At 44.9% G+C, this 20,940-nt stretch overlaps 1 protein-coding gene and 1 long non-coding RNA gene across 11 annotated transcripts in view; one reads left to right on the forward strand and one right to left on the reverse strand.

Moving 5' to 3' along the window:
* Positions 1-20,940, forward strand: part of LOC100986620 (uncharacterized) — a 213,015-nt gene that overhangs the window by 151,693 nt on the left and 40,382 nt on the right. Inside the window, exon 4 of the long non-coding RNA XR_008624900.2 lies at positions 20,197-20,292. This is a non-coding gene — a long non-coding RNA (uncharacterized LOC100986620). The remainder of the gene's footprint in view (positions 1-20,196; positions 20,293-20,940) is intronic.
* The window catches only part of NMNAT3 (nicotinamide nucleotide adenylyltransferase 3), a 120,621-nt gene continuing 116,321 nt past the window's right edge, over positions 16,641-20,940 (reverse strand). For 3 of the 10 annotated variants that reach the window (XM_055110539.2, XM_034957509.3, XM_034957510.3), the window contains one exon: positions 16,642-19,928. In XM_055110539.2, coding sequence (XP_054966514.1) covers positions 19,919-19,928 — 10 coding nt within the window. In that variant the 3' untranslated portion in view covers positions 16,642-19,918. Of the gene's footprint in view, positions 19,929-20,940 lie in introns of all 10 variants that reach the window. The other 7 variants (XM_055110541.2, XM_055110537.2, XM_008951941.5 and 4 more) reach the window with 4 other exon arrangements.

Genomic DNA, 20,940 nt, shown 5'->3' on the forward strand with positions numbered 1-20,940 from the left:
GGCACTCAGGGCAACCTATCCCAGTCCTTCCAACCTGAAGGTGCAATAAGACACCTCGCAAGGATGGATGGGGCCTGGCCCAGGTTCTGTAAGGCATCCCACCAGGGCCAGCCATGCTTTGGGCTTTCTTGTTATCCTGACTTACCAGAATGGAGCATTGGTCAAAGGCTTAAGCAGTGAACTGGCCATTCCTTGGTCACTTCCAACTAGTCTAAACTCTTCTCCCTGCTCTCTGATGCTATCCAGCCCAGCTAGCCGGATTTCTCATCCTCCCCAAACTTCTCCCTTTATGCTGAATCACCTGAGATGGTTTATGCCAAATGCTCAGCACAGTGCCTGGCACACAGCAGAGGCCAGTCTGTTCTGACTCCCTGCCATGCTTGGAATGGCCCTTTCGAGCTTGAGGCAGAGGCCTGCCCACCTCTCCAGTCCTTCTTGTCCATCCCAAATAACCACAAGCTTGCCACTCCTCCCTCTTCTGACCACGTTGGATAACTTCTGCTCACCTGACCTCACTTTTCTGACCTGGTCAGCTGAACATATAGCACTTAATTCAGCTAGTTTCACTCAGTTTCTGTCTGTCCACTTCTTTGTCTAGTCTTCCAAATGGGTCAGTACGCTCCTGCCCTTCTGGGTCTCCTCCCAGGCACAGCCCCTGGTGGCTGTGCTATTTCTTGCAGCAAAGGGTAGGCTGCATGTGTAGGCTTTAGAGGCAGAATGCCTGTTCTTGCTAGCTGGGTCACTGTCTACCAGAGTGATTTGGGGTAAGATACTTGATCTCTTTGTGGCTTAGTCACCACGTCTGTGAAATGGGGACACTCTGACTACCTCTCAGGGTGCTGAGAAGCAAAGGATGAGGAATCTACAGGGCGTGGCACTGAGTACTGTTCCAGATCCACTGCTGTTTGAGCCAGAGGAGCCCTAGAAGGGAGGGAAAAGGCAAGGGAGAGCCTGGGTGCTGGTTTGTGCCCCTCTTCTGGGGCTTTAAGATCAGTCTAATGAGTTGAAATGGGAAATGCTCTTCAGAAGCATCAGCTACCATCAAAGTTATCCTTCCTCAGCCTATGCTGTTGTGCTTGATTTAATCCATTTGGTTCTCGATTTGGAAACAAAAAGTATTTTTTGGAGCTCCTTTCTGTCTGGGTTAATCTTACTTGGGATGTGTGAAGCAAAGAAAGAGTAACTGAACACAGTATGTAAAGAAGAAGGAGGGTGTCTGTGTGGGCTTGCAATCAGTGAGGGCTCCCTGGACGGGATGAGGCTCTAGCTGGAGCTTGAGGACAGCCAGGATCAGAGAGATGAGGAGGAGGAAGGATAGTCCAGGTGACCAAGGAGATAGGTGAGCAATGGAGTGTCAGAGTGCCAAAGCAATGGCCGACTTGTAAATGACTGAGAGAAAGAGATGTCAGTATACTCAGGCACCTCTAATGGGGTTCGCTTTATTCAATAGCTTTAAAGAAGAGCAGCAGAGATCTACAACCAATTCTTGGAGGCCCAAATTGCTCCCAAGGCCACAAAGAAGAGCCAGGCCAGTGGGAAACCACCCTGGCCTGTGTATAGAGTGAGTTAGACAGGCACAAAGAACAATTTCATGTTGGGGAGGAGAGGAGACAGCCAAGGATCTCCAGCGTGAGCTCCTGAGTGAGGGAAGCTCAGGGACACTGCAGGCCCTTCCTGTGAGGATAGGAAGGAAATATGCCTTTTCATTTTTCAGCTGATCAGTCAACTCCACAGGAGCAAACCAGAGCTCAGAAAAATATGTCCATGGGCTGGGCATGGTGGGTCACCCCTGTAATCCCAGCACTTTGGGAGGCCGAGGTGGGCAGATCACTTGAGTTCAGGAGTTTGAGACCAGCCTGGCCAATATGGTGAAACCCCGTCTCTACTAAAAATACAAAAATTAGGCAGGTGTGGTGGCACACACCTATAGTTCCAGCTACTTGGGAGGCTGGACAGGATAATTGCTTGAACCTGGGAAGCCGAGGTTGTGGTGAGCCGAGATTGTGCCATTGCACTCCAGCCTGGGTATCACAGTGAGACTCCGTCTCAAAAAAGAAAAAGAAAAAAGAAAAATAGGTCCATGAAATGATGCCTCAATTGCCTGCCTTGTGAGGCAGGCAGTACTATGCCTGTATCACTGCAGATCAAGCAGCTTGCCAGGGTCCCCAGTTGTTGGGGTGGCAGAGCTTCCCAAAGGCAATGGGGTTGGAGGAGAGCCCTGAAACAGACCCTGACGTTCTGTCCCCAGCCCCCAGAAGATATTTCTCTCAAGATCCTGGGGTAGGGGGTGACTTGCAGTCTCATCCCACCCTGTCTGCCAGGTCTGCCCCATGCCAAGAGATTCACTCCTAGCAGGGGAAAGGTGGCCTGATACTTCTACAACTTATAAGAAAATATTTCTCATCTGGCTTCCCTGGCTCTCAGACCATGTCCCTGCTTTTCTTCTCAAGGGCTCATTGTTATCTTGGAGACTTCTAAAATCTTCCTTTTTCCTGTGTTCAAATATGTCTCCGGAGTTATGCGATGGAGAATGACCCTGCTCCAATCTCCGAGCCATTACCATGCCATCTGTGAGGTTAATGTCTGAAAGGATGAGAGTGGCCCAACAAAGCTGCCTTCCTGTGTAGGGGAGTGAGAGAGCTTGTCAAGAGGCCACAGAGGCTGAGGGGCATTGAGGTCTACTGAGGACACTCCTCTTTGATAAGTTCATGAATATTCAAACATGCAAATGACATACCATGTCTACAGGCCCCACAATCTTCAACCCACTTTCAAGGGTGGCTGGTGGATTTATTTCTGTGTAGAAAATGGTTCTGCAGAGTGGGTCAGCTACTTTCTATCTGACCCTCTTCATACAATCACATATTTGTTTCTCAGATTATGACATACAGTACAAGAGATGGGTTTCTTTCTCTCCTTTTTTTGTTCTCTCTCTTTCTTATTTTATTATAGGAAATTTTGAACGTATGTAAACTTAAAGAGAATAGTATATTGAGCCACCATGGATTCATTTCCTAGCTTCACCAATTATTAACCCATAGCCAATCTCATTTCATCTATATCACCACCTACTCCCCAATTTTCAAAATTATTTTGAGGCAAATACTGGATATCATATCATCTGGGGACATTTCAAAAAGTATCTCTCAAAGATAAGAACTCATTTTTTAAAAGCTTAAAACAACAAGAACTTTTACAGTTCTGAAGGTCAGAAGTCTGAAATGGGTCTCATGGACTGAAATCAAGGTGTTGGCAGAATTGCATTCCCTCTGGAGGCTCTAGGGAAATATCTCTTCCTTACCTTTTCTATCTTCTAGATGCTGCCTGCATTTCCTTGCTTGTGGCCACTTCATTCGGACTGTTGCTTCCTTCCTTACACTTTCTTCTCTGACTCCCTTGCCTTTTGTATAGATACCTATGTGATTGCATTATGCCCACCCAGATAATCCAGGATAACCTCTCCATCTTAGATCTTTAATCACATCTCCAGAGTCCCTTTTGCCATTAAAAAGGTAGCCAGGCTATTTGAGATTAAGATATGAACACTTTGGGAAAGCCATTATTCTGCCTACCATATCAAGGAAAAAAAAATCTCATTCCAGTAATAAAAATGTCAGTCAATATAATAAGCAAGACCTTAATGTGATCTCAACATTCTTTCTGTCCCAATTTATGACTTTGGGCTAGAAAGCTATAGGAAATTATTTTTCTGCATTTTGCTTCTCTTATGTTACCCAGATAGCTGGGCTTTTTAAATTTAAATTTTTATTTTTTTTTCCTCCTGTACTAAACAAGGAAAGGGGGTAGTGATATTGGACTGGGAAGTTCTTACTTCCACTGTAATAATCTGCTTCTGTCTGTCTGGGTTGGTGGGTATTCAAAGGTAGTTCCTTCTCAAGGCACACTTTTGTGGGTCCCTCTGAGATTATCTTGCTGAAAACATATAATTGCATAGCAGTGCATGGACAATGCAACTTCTTTGGATGACTGCTTCTAAGAAGGAGTCACTTTTTGGAAATATAACCACAACATCATCATGACTAGAAAAAAATATTAATTCCTAATGTCATCAAATATTCAGCAGGTATTCAATTACCTCTTTTTTTTTTTCAGTGTATTTGTTTGAATTGGGATCCAAAAAAGTTTTATATAATACCATTGGTTATCTCTTTTATTTTATGGTTTATTCTTTCCTTATAAGATATAAATTTAAATATATATACACAGCTCTGCTTTTTTGGATAAATAGTAGCATAACATACACTTTTCTTTAACTTAGTAAAACATCCTGGAGATTTCTCCACGGTAATATACAGAGAGCTTCCTCCTCTTTTTTTTTTTTTTTTTTTTGAGACGGAGTCTCGCTCTGTTGCCCAGGCTGGAGTGCAGTGGCGCCATCTCAGCTCACTGCAAGCTCCGCCTCCCAGGTTCACGCCATTCTCCTGCCTCAGCCTCCCAAGTAGCTGGGACCACAGGTGCCCACCACCATGCCTGGCTAATTTTTTTGTATTTTTAGTAGAGACGGGGTTTCACTGTGTTAGCCAGGATGGTCTCGATCTCCTGACCTCGTGATCCACCCGCCTCGGCCTCCCAAAGTGCTGGGATTACAGGCGTGAGCCACCGTGCCCAGCCTCTTCCTCCTCTTTTACAGCTGCATGGCGCTCCCTTATGTGGATATACTATAGGTTCTGGAACCAGTATCGTACTCATGGATACATAGGTAATTTCCAGTCTTTTCCTGTAAAAAACAGTGCTGCAGTGAGTGGGTTAAATCTTTTTATATTTTTGCCAGTGTATTTTTGGAATAGATTCCTGGAAATGGAATTGCTATGTCAAAGGGCAAATACCTAACGCAATTTTGCTAGATATTGCTGAATTTCCTTCCACAGGATTGTATTATTTTGCCTTTCCACCAGCAATGTATGAACACATCTGTTTCCTCACAGCCTTCCCATCAGATGATGTTTTCAAACTCTTGGATTTTTGCAAGTGAAAAAGGGTATCTTGGGGTAATTTGCATTTGCATTGGGGGAAGGTTTTGATACCAAGAAGTGAGTAGTCATTTTCTTATTTAGCTAGCATTATAAAAGCCTCAATTAATCCCCTCTGTACATGTGAATAATTATCAGAGTGGGATGCAACTACTCAACACAAATATGACTTCCGTGTTTGTTTTATTAAATTGTATTTATAAATTCTACTTGCAGTTCTTATTCCTGGATGTATGTCATGTGAATGGCTGTTCAGTGTAACATGCTACCAGAAATGCCATATGTACCAGGCTCTGAGTACAGCTGGGTTTCCAAGGATCTGGGAAGATGGGAGGTGGCCCCATAAGCAGCTGTATCTATCCACCATCTTGGTAGGCTCCCCAGTAAGTTATGTCATGGTCCAGTTTTAGAGAGGGAGGGTCATCTTTCACATGCCTTCCTGCTATTCAACCACAGGCTCATGTGGCAGACTCTTCTGTGTTGCCACTAGATGGCTAGGGCACCTTGGAAAGGGTGGTTTAGCAGGTGGAACTTGGCAAGGATCCTGCCCACAGTGATGACAACATGGTTCAGTGGGCAGATCCAGGCACTCAATAAGGCAACTGCTATTAGTTGTGTCAGGTTTGTGAAAAACAGAACACCTACTTTTTCTATCCCAGCCTACTCGCCCAGACTAACATCCTTCTGCAAATATACCTCAGTCTTGACTCTCCAGTCCTGCACCCCTGTAGACATCGATCCATTTGCAAGAGAAGTGCCTCCTGGAGGAGGGAACATGGGTCCTGTGGAATCTTGTGGTGTCAGTGGGGCAAGTGTAGATGTGGACTGGGTATAGGGGTTACCCATCAGCTGGTAGAAGCCCACACATGAGTTCCAAGGTTGTGCCAGGGAGAACTTGCCTTGTGTCCTGACAGCCCTATCTTGGGGGGTGAAGACCTTATGCGTCTCAGAGGCCCATCAACCCGGATAGTGGGACTAGGGGGACTTTGGTGGAGTTATGGATGCCTAACAGGTTGGTTGCTCAGGGCTTGGATCAGCTGAGAAACAGCATCTCAGGTAGTGGCATAGCTGATAGGAAATCAGAAACAGTCAGCCTTTGAATTTCAGTCTGATTTTAGTCTTTAAGTGGCCATTTCAACCTATGAGAGACATGATAGATGAAACGACTGAGAATGTCATGATTCTGTCCCTTATGATGCCATGACAGTGATCTAAGAATGTTTTTTAGTCAGAAGCAATTACTAAAGGAATTTTCAAGTGAGATGTCAATGACAATTTGGTTATATTAGAGTCACTGAAAGTTGGGGTAAGGGTCAGTATAATTTATCTGCCTACTGGTGGCCAGTCAGCCTCTCTATCCCATGACGTGCCCATAAAAGGACTGAAGTGGGAGGTACAGCAGGCTATGAGAAGCTTGGCAACTAGGAGCAGCCATTGCCAAGTTAGTTTTAGACAGAAGAGAGGTGTAAGCAGATTATTTATCCACATGGGTGCTTGTTTTGCTTTCCATAGGGCCATTGAGCCAGTGGTGAGGTATGAGGGAGGATTTTTTTTTAATCTCTTACCTTGAGCAGTTTTTCTCAAGTACTTGGTGTACTTGGGCCTTGAGGGCTTAAGACTTATCAGAAAATTTATTCGATTTGGTGTTTTCACTTTGGTTTAACTCTTAAAATGTATTTTTGGCCAGTAGTAAATTTGAAAAAGGTATGAATTATATACATTTACAGCCTTCCCCACCTCCTGCCTTTTAAGGAAGATGGTAGTTTTGTGTATTTTACCCCGCACCCCCTTATTGAGCTAATCAGGAGCAATGGGTGATGGTGAGAATTGCAGGTGGTCCTGTAGGTGAATAGAGGAAGAGCAGGTAGTTAGCCTTGGAAGAAAAGGGAGATGGGAAAGGGTGAGGGATGGGAGGGTGAGATGAGATGGGAGTTCTTGCACAGAGTTAGACTTTGCAAAAGTAATTGTTATGACTATTTATGGGTTTTGTGCTGATTGTAGAATCCTGGGTAAGATAAAACTCCATTGGGTCTTCATTTTCAGAAGAGCATAAGGTTTAGAGAGGTTTTATAACTTGCTCAAGGACACATGGGTAGAGTGGCAGGGCCGGGGACTCAGTTTGTGCCTGGCTTTGTCTGATCCTAAAGCCCAATGTCTTAACTACCTATTGTTTCTGGAATGAAGCAGAGATCCATGGGATCCTGGCCTGCTGGACCTGATAAATGAGCCTGCAGAAGGAAATCCCAGAGAGAAAATAAGTCTCCCAAGTCATCGTCAATATGGGAGTAGAACTTGAATCCCCAAGTGAAATGAAAGCACAGGGCATACATTCTAAACAGAAAAATCTATAAACAATTAAAGATTAATGCACCTTAGTGAGGCTCTGGCCAGATTTAAAAAGAACAAATCTTGCCATAGCAATGTTTTTATGTTCTTGGGGCAGAATTATACAATGAAGAGATGAAAGGGGAGCAGCTGGTCAAACACGCATTGATTTCCAGGAAGCCTGGGATCAAGTCCTCTAAGGCCCTCCCTGTGAGTGAATCCAGATCAGGGCTCATGCTGACCCATGACTAAGCGGGGCGGCCTCGAGCAGTGTGCCAAAGTCACCCCTTCAGGGTTAGCCTCAAGGCCTCAGTATCTGTCTTGTCTCCTCAGAAGCAGCAGAGGATAAACACGATGTTTAGGCAGCTTGTGGAGAGTCTGTACTTCCAAAAAGATAAGAAATAGGCCAGGAGCACATTGATTCAAGAACAGAGAACACATTCCCAGTAGCATTATAATAATATTTATGAAGCCCCAGTGCCTCTGGAGAGATAGAGTCCAGTGCAATGAACAGAGCTGGGTTTTAGAGTCAGCCTGGTGTTGAGTCCCAGGCCCACCATTCTCTAGTTGAGTGGTCTTGGGTCAGTCAGTCACATAATGTCTCTGAGCCATCATCCTCACAGGGTTGTTTTGAGGAGTCAGTTTCCTTCTCTTCCTTGTCCCTGCAGGTCCTCCACTATCCAGCCCCAACATCTTTTCCCAGCCATATGCCCACTTCCCTTTTCATTACCATCTTGTGCTGGTGGCTTTGTCTTCTGTGCCCTCACAGTCCAGTCTTAGATTCCCTTCCTGTAGATCCCCTGGCCCAAATATTCTCCATCTTCTCTTTATCCTCCACTCACCAAGGTCCTTGTGTTCCAACTCCACCATGCTCTCCACTCTGAATCTGGAGAACCCTGGGCTCTCCCAGAGGTGCTGCTTATACTGCCTTGGGTGGACAGAGATTTTTCTCATGCATGAGTGCTTGTTCACACCTGCTTCAGCTCCTTCACCCAGACTGTCAATGCTTTGTGGCTAGTGACTGTCTTAAATTCCTTCTGTATTCCTTGAAGCACCTGGTCAAGAGCTGGACACACAGTAACATGAACTTAAAAGAACTAGAGGAAGGTGCCAAAGCTGTGGGCTTATGAATCCTTTCAGCAAACACTTCTGGGCACCTTCTGGGTGCCTGAAACTGGGCTAGATGCTGAGGGCAGTGCCATGAGTGAGACACAATCCTGAGGAAGTCAAAGTCCAGTGGGAGACAGAAATGTAACAAGTAGAGGATTGTAAAATGTGCTTCAAGGTTAAGATGGTGGTTGATGGCATAGGAAAGCTGGTATCTTCAGGGAAAGTGGAATAACCAAATGTGGCTCAGCATGGCAAATGGGGAACAGTGGGGGGCAGGAGGGATGAGATGGTCCAATACACTGGGAGAAAATATTGGAGAGACAGGCGGGGCCAGGCCATGGAGAGCCTTACAGGTGATATCGAGCTACTTGGGTTCCATCCTGTAGAAAACAGGGAGCCACTGAAAAGGTTTAAGCACAGGAGTGTCACTACAAGAGAAAGGAGAAGAGGAGAGAAATGTGGTTATGGAAACAAAGTTATATAAGTGAGCTTCTGTGGCAAGCCAGCCAGCACAGCAGGAATGGAGCATACCGTAGGGGTGCAGTGGGTGGGGAGGGGAGGGTTCTGCCTGCCACGAGATGGCCAGGGCTAATACAATGACAGGCACAGCTGTCTTGTTCTTGTGCCGCCATGCTCCAGGGCTATAGGGATGAGAGTGGGGTGTGAAGATCGCCTTCCCACCCAGCCACAAATCCACCTTCTATCACAACAACCTCCTTCTATCTACCCACATAATACACCTCCACAGGAATTGTCCCACCGCCTACCCATTCACCTATCTACACACTCACTCGTTCATATAGAGCATTGCACGTATAACTATCCTTCTGTCCTTCCTTCCAACTGTCCATCCATCTTTATTTTAAAACAGATATTTTCACTTTAGTGCACGATTGAGAATCACAAGGGATGCAGAGAAATGCTCGAGGCCTGCGTAGATTACAGAAGTGGCCATAAATCACAAATGCTTTGCAGCTCCTCTCATCAAGAGATGGGGTACATTTTCCCACCCCTTGAATTTGGGCTGGCCTCATGACTTGCTTTGACCAGTAGAATTTGTGGTGGAAGCAATTAGTTGTTATCGGTTCTGGGCATAACATCCAGAGGCCTTGCAGCTTCTGTTCTCAGACACTTGGGACACTACTACCTGCTTCCAGGTGAACACATCTGGCTGGTCTGATGGGTGATAGACACATGGCTCAGCCACCCACATTATCTCAGACAACCACCGGTCACCACTGTGCATGTAAGTGAGCCCAGGCAAGATCAGCTGATCTTTGCCCAGAGGTACCAGCTAACTGTTAGACTCATGAAAAATAATAAATGGTTCTGATTTTAGATCACTTAATTTTGGAGTGGTTCATTACACAGCAAAAGGTAATGACTCAAGGGAGTAGCATATTCAAAATCCTGCCCATCTTAAAATAATTGTATCTGCACATAGGCTCCCGGGGCCCTTGACAAAGTACTTGCCTTTATTTTCCTTGGCAGACCAAATAGTGGATGTGGAGGGGCCCCAGGCAAGACACAGGAGCACTGGAATACATTGTGATGAGCATAAAAGAAAGGTTCAGAAATTTTTTTTCGTAAATCCTGATGAAGACCATGATGAGGATGATCCCAGCCACTGTTTGCGTGGTCACCATGTAGCAAATATGTTGCATATATTATCTAATTTAATCCTTGAACCACAGCATGGGATAGGTGTTCTTATCACTCTTTTACAGATGCAAATAATGAAATTTGGAGAGAGTAAGTAATTGGCTGAATACCGCATACATAGTTCCAAGTCAAAAAATCTTAATTCTAAACCAGTTCTGTGTGATTCTAAAGCCCACGCTGTTTTCTGTTATTGCCACACTGTGGAGTCATTATTTGGGTAGCCTCCTTGGCGGTGTGGGATAGGGTGTGATTTTTGTTGAATTCACACCTTTCAGTTGGTTATTTCTCAGTCTAGGGTCCACCTGAGGAACTAAGAAAACCGTTTTGTTTGGGCCTCTGGATGTCTGGGCAACCACAGTGTACCTGAGGGCAGGAGAAGCACAGAAAGGGGCTCAGGGAGGACCGGGGTGATGAAGCAAGAACACAGTTGGTTAACTTAGAGCTTAGGGTTGGGTCAAGATGCCCGGTGTGCTACTGAGAATTGATGCAGTGGTCTGGAGACCTGAGAGTCCAACTCAGACTTGTTCTGGAAATCTGCCTGCACCCCATTTCATTCCAATCTTTCCAGGTCAGGCAATGTAAATGAATTTCTCCTCATGGACTCTCTGACATTCCCTGATTCAGAGGCAGAGAACCCCCATATCGCCTCAGTTATCTAATACAGAGTGACACCAATATAAGCCGTGAGGTCAGAGGAGGGGGACCAGAGTTAGGAGGGGGAGCTTTCTGGAAGACACGGGGCTCGAGGGGGTCCCAAAGACAGAGTAGTACTAAGAGGGGATAGGAGGAGAGGGGAGTGCATTCCAGATCAGAGAAATGGTATGGGCAAATATTGTGAGGTGGGAAGCCAGTGATTTATTACAGCAACAGAGAAGATCTCAAGATGTTCAGGGGAGAGGGTTCATGGATAAACAACTAGAGAACACAGGAGCAAAAGGAAGTGATGAGATTCAGAGGCTCAAAGGTCGACCAAGAAGCCAGGCGTTTTTCTCGAGATGATGAGAAGCTATTGAATGCTTTTGACACCCGAGTGACTGCGGCACAATTTGAAGATATTTTGGGAGGAATTATCTTGGGAGGGGGTGAAGGGCAGATGCGCTCCATCCCCTAGGAGCTCTGCAGAGGTTCATCAGAGGCCAAGCTGTCTGCTGCTGCCAGGGCACGCCTACCTGCATGTCTCCCTTCTCTCAATTCTCAGTGTCTCCTAAACAGAGACCATTTGCCTCAGAGTCCTGGGGTGTTGTTAAAGCCCAGATTCCTGGGTCTACTCCAGGTTACTGAATCAGAGTCTGGATGGGCCCAGCAGATGGCATCTTTACCAAGCTCTGTAGGTGAGTCTTATGCTCTCTGCATGTTGGGAACCTGAGCCCAGATATCTTTATAGCTCAGTTGCCCTGGCCACTTCCCTGTGCTCTGACCCTGGCAATCTGGGGCAATCTGAGGCCCAGGGCCTTGGCCTTCCTGTCTCTATTAGCAGGAGCTCAGTAGATGTCCATTAGTCATAACTGAGATGGCAGAGGACACCATGGGCCTGATAACATTTGTGAAGGCTGGGGAGGATTTTCTGAAATAATCTCCATGGCTGGCACGGTGTTGACATAGATGTGAATGTCTGGGCTTGGTCTGGCTGTTCCAGAAAAACAGTATTGCTCATCACAGCAACCATCACCATTGTCCACTTCTGGCCTGCTGATGGTAGGCTTTCCAGCCAGGCTGTGGTCTTATTTCACCCATTCATTCACTCAGGGTTTGAGTTACTTTCCCTCCTTCCTCCCTCCCTCCCTCACTTCCTTTCTTCCATCATCCCCCTACCCTTCTTTCTATTTAAGATGCAAGGAACAGAAACAGATTCTGGAGAACTTAAGAAATAAGAAAATTTATTAGATGGATTATCAAGCAGTAAACAACATTTTTGGGAGGAAAATAAGAAAAACAAGTGTGACCTCATACTGGGTTCTGGTTAGAACACAGCCACTAGAACGAACTCCAGTCTTTTCCAGTCTGTTGCTGTACTTCAGATTTAAAATCTGGGAATGAGCATGCAGCAATGCTCCACCAGATGAGGAAGAAAAGCTGTTAAAAGGAACTCAGGATGTTGTTAGGAAGGGGGAGTGGATGCCAGGCCTTCACCAGACTATCCAGAAGCCATTCCATGGGGTATTTGGTCTGCATACTGTGAGACACTGAGCTGGTTCCAACACAGCCCCTGCTGTCACCAGGTACACAGTCAGGCCAAGGAGACAGCCACGGAAATGGGACAACCAGGATGAGTGGAGATGTGACTGGGGATGTACAGGGGCTTGGAAGCACAGAGGAGAGGCTCTCCTCCAGCTTTGATGGGAATGAGGTGCAGGGTACTGGTTAGGGAAGACAGGTCTCTGGAAGAGATGACACCTTGAGATGAGATGAAAATCCACACAATCCTCACAAGCATCCATTTGTACAAATTTGCCACCCTTTTTCCAAGAAGCCAGTTGAATTTTGGAGACAAGGTTCTGGGGCTGCAGAGGATTGGGCCCTCATGCCTGGCTCGATGCTCCCAGTTCTGAGCTCAGTGCGCCTCTTGGGCAGGAGTTTCCTGGTTCCTCTGCAGAATCGGGCTGAAGGTGGTGGCTCCCCAGCCAGCTTCAATCCCTTTCCTCTGCCCTCCCCTGTGGAAGTCAGGCTCATCCAGGCCCAGCTTCTGCCCAACCAGCCAGGCTCAGGTCCTGGATGCCCACAGTGGAAGGAGAACAGTGAAGAGTGGCTGACATGTAGGTGCCATCCCCGCCAGCTTTCCTTTCTCCCTCCAGTGGTGTGGTTTGGCCACCAGCATGCCATCCTAGTCTACTGCCTCTAGCAAAACAGGAGTAAGAGGATATATGCACAAAATGCCAGGTTACTTGGGTTACTTTGTGATTTAAGGGGCACTTACTCAACTGTTTGGGGTGCCTATCATTTCCTTCTTCCTACTTACTCTTCCCCTTTACAGAAATGTCACTGCCACAGTTTGAAGAAGAAACATATGGCCCCGACCTGCCAGTCATGGCCACATGGGCAAGGATGAACAAGTCCATTCAGGGACAGCGCATGTCTCTGGGAATTTGGAATCATGACACTGAGATGAGGGGTGAAGGGGGAGGGTCATCTGGCCATAGATGTTAAGGCTGCTGGATAGGGAGAGAGAAGGAGAGAGAAGAAGAGAAAGAGAGAAGATAGGGAAGAGAGAGAAGGAGGGAGAGAGAGGGAGAGAAAAGGAGAGAGAAAGAAGAGAGAGAGGAGGAAGGAGAGAGAGAGGAAGAAAGAGATGGACAGAGGGAAGAAGAGGGAGAAAGAGGGGAAGAGGAGGGAGAGAGGGAAGGACAGGGAGAGAGAAGGGAGAGAGAAAGGAAGAGGAGGAGGAGGGAGAGAGAGAGGGGAGAGGAGGGAACTTCAATTTCTTCTTTTTTTCCCAGTTCTCCTGAAACCTATCATATGTCCTGTCATTGGGTCCTTCCATTCTTGACATTCTTATGATACCTGATGCTCCCACCTCCTTTATTTAGGCAGTTTGAAGAGTTCCTTTTTGCCAATAATTAAAAATAATCCTTGACTTAGGCACCCAGCAAATGCTAGGAACAATGTTTGCCCGTGAATTGCTATCTCTTTGTGGCAAATAAATTCCTGAAATTCTTCATCATAGATTATCTGTTGAAATAAATAAATGGATTTTGCTTATGTTTGTCTCAAAGATAATGAAGGAGATTCTCTGGAAAGGAATAAGGAAATGAGAATTTTAGCAGCTCTATGGGATTCTGCTTTTTATTTTTTTAAAAACCAACTTACTTAAAATCTACTGTCTACAATCTGGTAACATCTATTAGAATAAAATGTACACATACCATTTAACATAGCAATAAACACTGCTGGGAATCTATCCAACAAAAGCACTGGCTTCTAAGGGTTTATGCATAAGAGTGTTTATTGCAGCATTGTTTGTAGCAGGAAAAAAAAAACTAGAAAAAAACTTTAGACAGTAACTTACTAAACTGTTCTTCTAAATATTGTGTTGCACATACTATCAAGTATATGTGTATAAAAAGGGGTTCTTCCCAGGAGGCAGAGGTTGCAGTGAGCCAAGATCGCGCCACTGCACTCCAGCCTGGGTGACAGAGTGAGACTCCATTAAAAAAAAAAAAAGGTGGGGGTTCTTTGTGAAAACATGCCTCAGAAACACTGGTTTACACAAAGTTAAACAGGTTTGTTTATCATGGGCTTCTCAGAACAATTCAGATGATTATTCAGACATTATTTTATGAAATATTTATTGAGCACCCACTATGAGCCAGAAGCTGTACTTAGGAGAAGAGTCAATAGTTTCAGGAGTGATGAGTGTCCCCAAGGAGAAGGGCAGGGAGCTAGGACTGCAGTGGGCAGAGCCAGAGAGGCTTCCTGCGAGACGTGACTTGAGGTAGAGAGTTGAAGAAGACTCTGAGTTACTCCAAGGAAGTGGAGAAGCAAGAAAGCGTGCCAGGCAGAGGGAACAGCACCTGCTGGAGCACTCATGGGAAAGAGGGTGGGGTGAGAAACTGGAGAAAGCCCCATGGATGAAGCAGAAAGAGCTGCAGGGGGGAGGCGGCCACCCCATGAGGAGCTGGGTTTTCACTTCAAATGCAAGCAGGAGAAACTCAGGGGAATTTTTCTTTTAAACACCTTAATTAAGGTGTCATTTAAATAACACAATATCTACCCATTTTATGGGCACAGTTTGATGAGCCTTAGTAAATGTACACAGTTGTGCAACTATCATCACAATCTAGTTTTAGAACATTTTTATCACCCCCAAAATTTTCTTGTGCCCACTTGCTGTCAATGCCATTCCCAGGCACTGACATGCTTTTGCTTCTATAGTTTTGCCTTTTCTAGAAATTTCATGTGAATGGAATCATTTAATATGTATCTTCTGTGTCTGGTTTCTTTCACTTAGCTCATTTTGAGGTTCATCCATGTTGTTGCAGGCATCACTAGTCCTTTGTAAAATTGCTGAACAGTATCCCATCGCGTGGATATAATACATTTGTTTACATATTTGTCAGTTGAGGGGCACCTGAATTGCTTCCTGTGTTTACTATAGTGAATTATGGTGCTACAGATGTTTGCCTATAAGTCTGAGTGGACATATGCTTTTATCTCCTTTTAATAGACATCTAAGAGTGGATGCTAGATTGATTTGAACTATTTTAGTGGGCATAAAATGGTATCTCGGTGTGGTTCTGGTTTGTATTTCTCTAATGACTAATGGTGTTGAGCACCTTTTCATGTGCTAATTATATTCATCTATGTTATCTTCTTTGGTGAAACATCTTGTTTGGGGACTTGCTTGAGGGACTCACAGACCTCAGAGGCAGTTGCATCCATGCAATGGTTACCATAGTGAAACACCACACAACAGGAGGAAAGGCACATAAGGTAGAGTCTGGAGGTGTCCAGGTGCAGGCTTTTAAAGTTCTGTCTTCTGGGGTGGGGTTTGCGCTGAACATGCTTCTCTCTCCAGCAGTGAAATGCAGCAACAGTGCATGCTGTTTCTGCCTGGGGGCCTTGCTTGAGACTCGACATCCAGAGTTTTTTGTGGCCTAGTGATGTAGGCACTCTTCTGCCACACAACCAATGGTGATTACTGAAATTCCAAACTCCTAGGAGAAAAGCAGGTGTGCACCACAAATCATACTGTTTGTACAAACAGTTTAGGCAAGCTGGTAGTGTAGGATTCAGTGCCCTGGGAAGGCAAAACAGCCTTATCAGCTGGAAACATAGGTAACATTCCAAAAGCCAGGTTCTCAGATGCCAGGCAAAGGCCAGCTCCACAGGCAGACCCTTCTACAGAGCAACATCAGGCCTGCTGTGTTCCCATCTCCCGCACATGTCTAGTCAAATCTTTTGGTCATTTTTTAATTGAGTCGTTAGTCTTCTTATTTTTGTCATCAGAGTTCTTTAGATATCCTGAATTTAAATTGTTTATTAGATATACATTTTGCAATTTTTTCCCTAGTCTGTGGCTTTTCATTTTCTTAATGTCCCTCAGAAGGAGTTTGGGAAGGGAAGTAATATGACCAGATTTGCACACACATACAGCTGCCCTACCTGCTATGTGGAGAATGGACTGGAGGGGTCAGGACTGGATTGGGGCATCCTGTTAGGAGGCTGTTGGGTGATCCAAGTGAGAGATGATGGCAGTTTGGATGGAGAAGCAACAGAAGGGATGGAGAAAAGCAGCTCCATACCGGGGGTGTATAGAAGGTAGGACTGAGAGGGCATGCACTCCACACATTATAGATTTTCAACAGGGGAACAGAAAGGAGGCCTCCCCAAACTCATGCACAGCACACATTATTATTATTCTTTCTAGCAGTGAAACTCCATTCATTTGTGGGATTTACATATTTGATAATTTGGAAATGTAGGACAAGATGAATTTGAAGATTCCCTCTAGTCCTCACAGTCTGTGGTGCCATGAACAATCCTCTATGAGGTTATTTCAACAATACTAAAATACTCTGAGGCGTGTGCCTAGATGCATTATTACAGATTGTTTATTAGTCACATATGTATATCTATAATGCCAATTTTTGATCCAGGAAAATAACTTCATGACTGAAACTGAACACAATCTATGCATGAAGATCCTTGCAGAAAGGGAGGGCAGAAATACTGTTAGCCTAGAAAGTGTGAGGATGGGGATAAGGAAATTCATATTCATGTATTAACCCAATTACCAAATGTACCTTGCAAATCTGGAGCGCTGTTGGTTTAACATGGGATTTCACATCATTCCGTCCCAAGTGACACAGACAGTATTATAAATGAAAAATCCTTTCCTCAGGCTAGGATACAGAGCTCCTCTCATTTGGGCAGTACATGCTATCACAGGAGAACCTTTATTTAAGGCTGGAAATTCTATTTACTCAGGAGCCCAAACCACTGTTTTTCTGTTCTTGCAAAATAAACAAAACACCCTGGCAAAGCAGATGCAGAAAAGACCCGAGGGAACGGAAAGGAATGTAGAATCAGGTATGCAGGTCAGTGTCAACACAATAAATCAGGAGCACAGCAGTGATACATATTTCTCTTCTGATGCTAAAAAAAGGAGGCTACATGAATCAATGAGATAAAGTGAGAGTACAGAAATTAAGATATATAATGTTTTATTTATATATGTATTTAATGAAGTAGGTTTTGTTGTTTTATTTTAGAAAGAGACAACATAAAGGCTCAGAAATGGATGTTTTGCCTGGTAGGGGCTGCATGATGCACACATGGATCAGGGAGATGATGACATCACCTCCAGACTGGTTGGACTTGGTGCCCTGAGCCTATGGAAAGCCTGGACAGGGGCATGGGGGCTTCAGACACCTGCTGTCAGGTGCATGATGCAATAAGGTACCCCTTCTCCAGGAAGTGATGATGAATCCAGCTCAGCATGCTGCACATTTTGGCCTCTTCTTCCTCAAGGCCTTTGCATGTGATGTTCCCTCTTCCTGAAAGCCAGCTGCCTCCACCCATCCCCAGATCTTGTGAACTCACCCTTCAGGTCTCAAATACATTGTCACTTCCCTTCTGTCTACACTGTCATCAGGGCAAATGGCAAATCCATTTTGTAGAGTCAAAACCTTGTATAATTTTGAAGGCCCTTTTCCAGAAATAAGAATAAAAATTATTGATTTGAAATTAGAGATCCATATAATTAGGGCCCTTTCTGGGACCCTGGAAACAAAGATTCTCTGCCCCTGGGGAGCTTCCAGTCTGGCTAGACATGCACTGGATCCAAAGAAGGCTGGGTAGGCTGAAGTCAGACGCACTCAGAGTCTTAGAAAACCAGAACTAGAAGATAATTTAGAGGTGTCTGATTAAACCTCCCATTTTAGAGGCAGGGAAATGGAGGCTCACAGTGGGGGAAGGGAGTTAGTCAAAGTTACACAGCTTGCTGTGGCAGCTTTTGGACAAGGCTGTCTGATTCCTATCCCCCTGGATTCTCAGGGTCCTTAGGGACCTCTTGGAGTGCAGAGTTCATTTAGGGTGAGGAATGGCTGGCAGCTTCAGTGGTTGCAGGGATCAAAATCTGCTCCCCACCCTGACCTTGCTGGATCCAGAAAATCCTGATTTCCTACTTCACTTCATGACACATATGCAAACACTGAGATGTTTTGCGGGGGGAGAAAATAGATTCTTCCTAACGGGCCCTTTGTTTTTCTGCATGACTAAACCTGTAGCAAGGATGAACCAGAGTAAAACCATGGAGACGTAAATTCTGAATGCATTCAGTCATGTGGTCAGCAAGTATAATGAGTAAACCCAAACATAATTAGGCCAATCAAAACCTTTCCCTAATTTGGTAACGGAATGACAAATCCTACATGCACATGAGGCCCCTGTTCTAATATTTCAGAGACCTACCTGAAAAGAGCTATCGGCCCAGTGGTTTCTTTTAGAAGGCCGTTTGTGTGGCACCAAAAAGCAATTGCTTCCTCCATTCCTACTACCTGGAAACACAAACTTTTAAATTCATGCCAGTTCAATTGGAACAGTAGCAAATTTCATGATGCAGCTAAAAAGAAGAGCAACAGCTGGTACATCAGGCATTAATAATATAACAAAGGAAGAAAAAAGAGAAATTTTTCATTAGTACTTTTTGATGTCAATTTATTATTTATCCCTTTGCCAGTATTCAAACAGACAGGCAGTCATAAAACATTAAAAAAGATCCTTTAAAACGGTCAGGCATCTGTTTTACCTCAGTTCCTTTTTAGAAACCTGGAAATCAGGAGCCCCGGCTTTTATGCTATAGCAAGTTTGACACTTGCTGTATCAAAAATATTGCTTGAGGATCACTACGTAGAAAGAGTTTTGTTTAAATTTTATGAAAGGCTGGTTAGGCAGGCAGACAATGGTTTGTAAGGCAAGATCCAGTGTAAATCAGCAATGTGCTGTTTCCAACTGTTTGACTCCTCAGTTCATATTCTGAAACCAGGGCGTTGACAAAACCCACTGTTCAGTAATTAGCATCCTGTCAAATCTTTCCAATCAAGACTAGCATGCTGCACCTGGTCCTAGTTAAAAAACACATTGTGGGCAATTCTGATCTGACCCTCAGGGGCCGCTGCCATGCTCAGAACTGCATTCAGCGTGCATGCCATAATTACCATCCACACAAAATAAGTAGACCTCCTTGTCCAGCAGCTCTGAGAGATTCTGCCTAATCCTAATGACCTGCCACACCATTTTAACTTCTTTGATAAATGTCTATCCTTGTGATTTAGACCTTTCCTCTCCTGTAAAGAAGGTATCTCTTCCTGGGACAGAAGACTCCTCAGAAGTAGAATCACTGTAGAAATAAAGCAAATGAAAAATGGAGAAGCAAAAACCAAAGTAAAACAGAAACCTTAACAGCCCTCTCCCCAGCAGGAGCTTGTTGGAGGAGGTGTGGATGCTGAGTCCCCCCTCCCTAGCATGTCTTGCCCTCAGTGCTCTGGGTGCTTTTGCCTTTCCAGGTACTGCCCTTGGTGTAGAGGCCATGGTCCTTGATGTAGGTGATGACAGCGTCGGGAATCAGGTACTTTACGCTCTGCCCTTGGCCCAAGGCTCGCCTGACGTATGTGGCACTGATCTCATTCTGCACAGGCTCCTTGGCCAGGTGAATGTTGTGCTGGTGCATCCGTAGGATGGGAGATTCTGCGATGTAACCTTTTGGGTCGTGACCTACTCGGCCCACGCACACCAAGCCAAACTTCTCCACTATTTCCTGGATATGCGCATCCTTCCAGAGGTTGGGGGTCTGGAAGGTCTTCAAGACGTCTGCCCCGCAGAGAAGCTTCAGCTCAGGCACAGCTGCAAAAACAAGGATGGACCCAGTAAAGTTAGAGAGAGGTCACTGCCAGGAAAGACAACATCATATTCTATTGGAAAGTCTCACAAAATGCTTTTCTTGGAATGTATCGAGAACTCAGTGTCTCCATGTTCATGACTTGAAAAGAAAAAGCATGTAAATGAATCTGCAGCCATTTCAGGGAATACAGTTGTAACTAATGATTTAATCAATACACCTTTTGTTTAATATTGGAAAAGTGCCAAGGAATACGATTTTTTTTCTTTTCAGTGTTCTAACAGAAGTCTGTCTGTGGTTGCTTTGGACCAAGGTAGAGTGCTCTAAAGGTGGCTGTGCTGTACCCAGTACTGTGTCTTCTGATAGAAGGTAAGGTTCTGAAAGCTCTGAGACCAACAAGCCGTGGGCCTTGGACAAGTCACTGCCTTATTTGAAATCCATTTCAGCCCTTGTGTTACTAGGAACTAGTACCTGGCACTTTTATATAAAAATCTCACTATAAAGATTAATTATAAAGGCTCTTTGGATAAACAAAAGGTCTCTAAGACTCCAACTGGTGGCCTTTTCATTGCAGTTTCCAATAAAACAAAGCTCTAGAACAATGCTTAATGTGGATAATCCTTTGGAATGTGTTCTAACAGAATGCTAATTGTGATAATGAAATAATACATAACATTTATTGGGAGATTACTATGGGCACTACTACTAAGCTCTTTATGTGTATAATACCGTATGCACCCCAGAACAATTTATGAGGTGAGTATTGTTGTTCCCATTTTATGGAGGGGGCAACTGAGGCAGAGAGAGATAAGTGACTTGCCTGAGGTCACTCAGTTAGGCAGATAAGTCAGGTGTCAAACCCAGGCAGCCATCCTCCAGGTGTGGCATTTGTAACTGCTGGGTTCTGCTGCTGCCTGCTGGTGGAAATCTGTACTTGCATTATACTGGAGAAGCCCTTCCTAGAGTCCCAGACTGATTTTCCTGGAACTATCCGTGTCCCTCTTGGTGAGCTAATCA

The sequence above is a fragment of the Pan paniscus genome, chromosome 2, assembly GCF_029289425.2.
Source record: "Pan paniscus chromosome 2, NHGRI_mPanPan1-v2.0_pri, whole genome shotgun sequence".
Taxonomy (NCBI): Eukaryota; Metazoa; Chordata; class Mammalia; order Primates; family Hominidae; genus Pan; species Pan paniscus.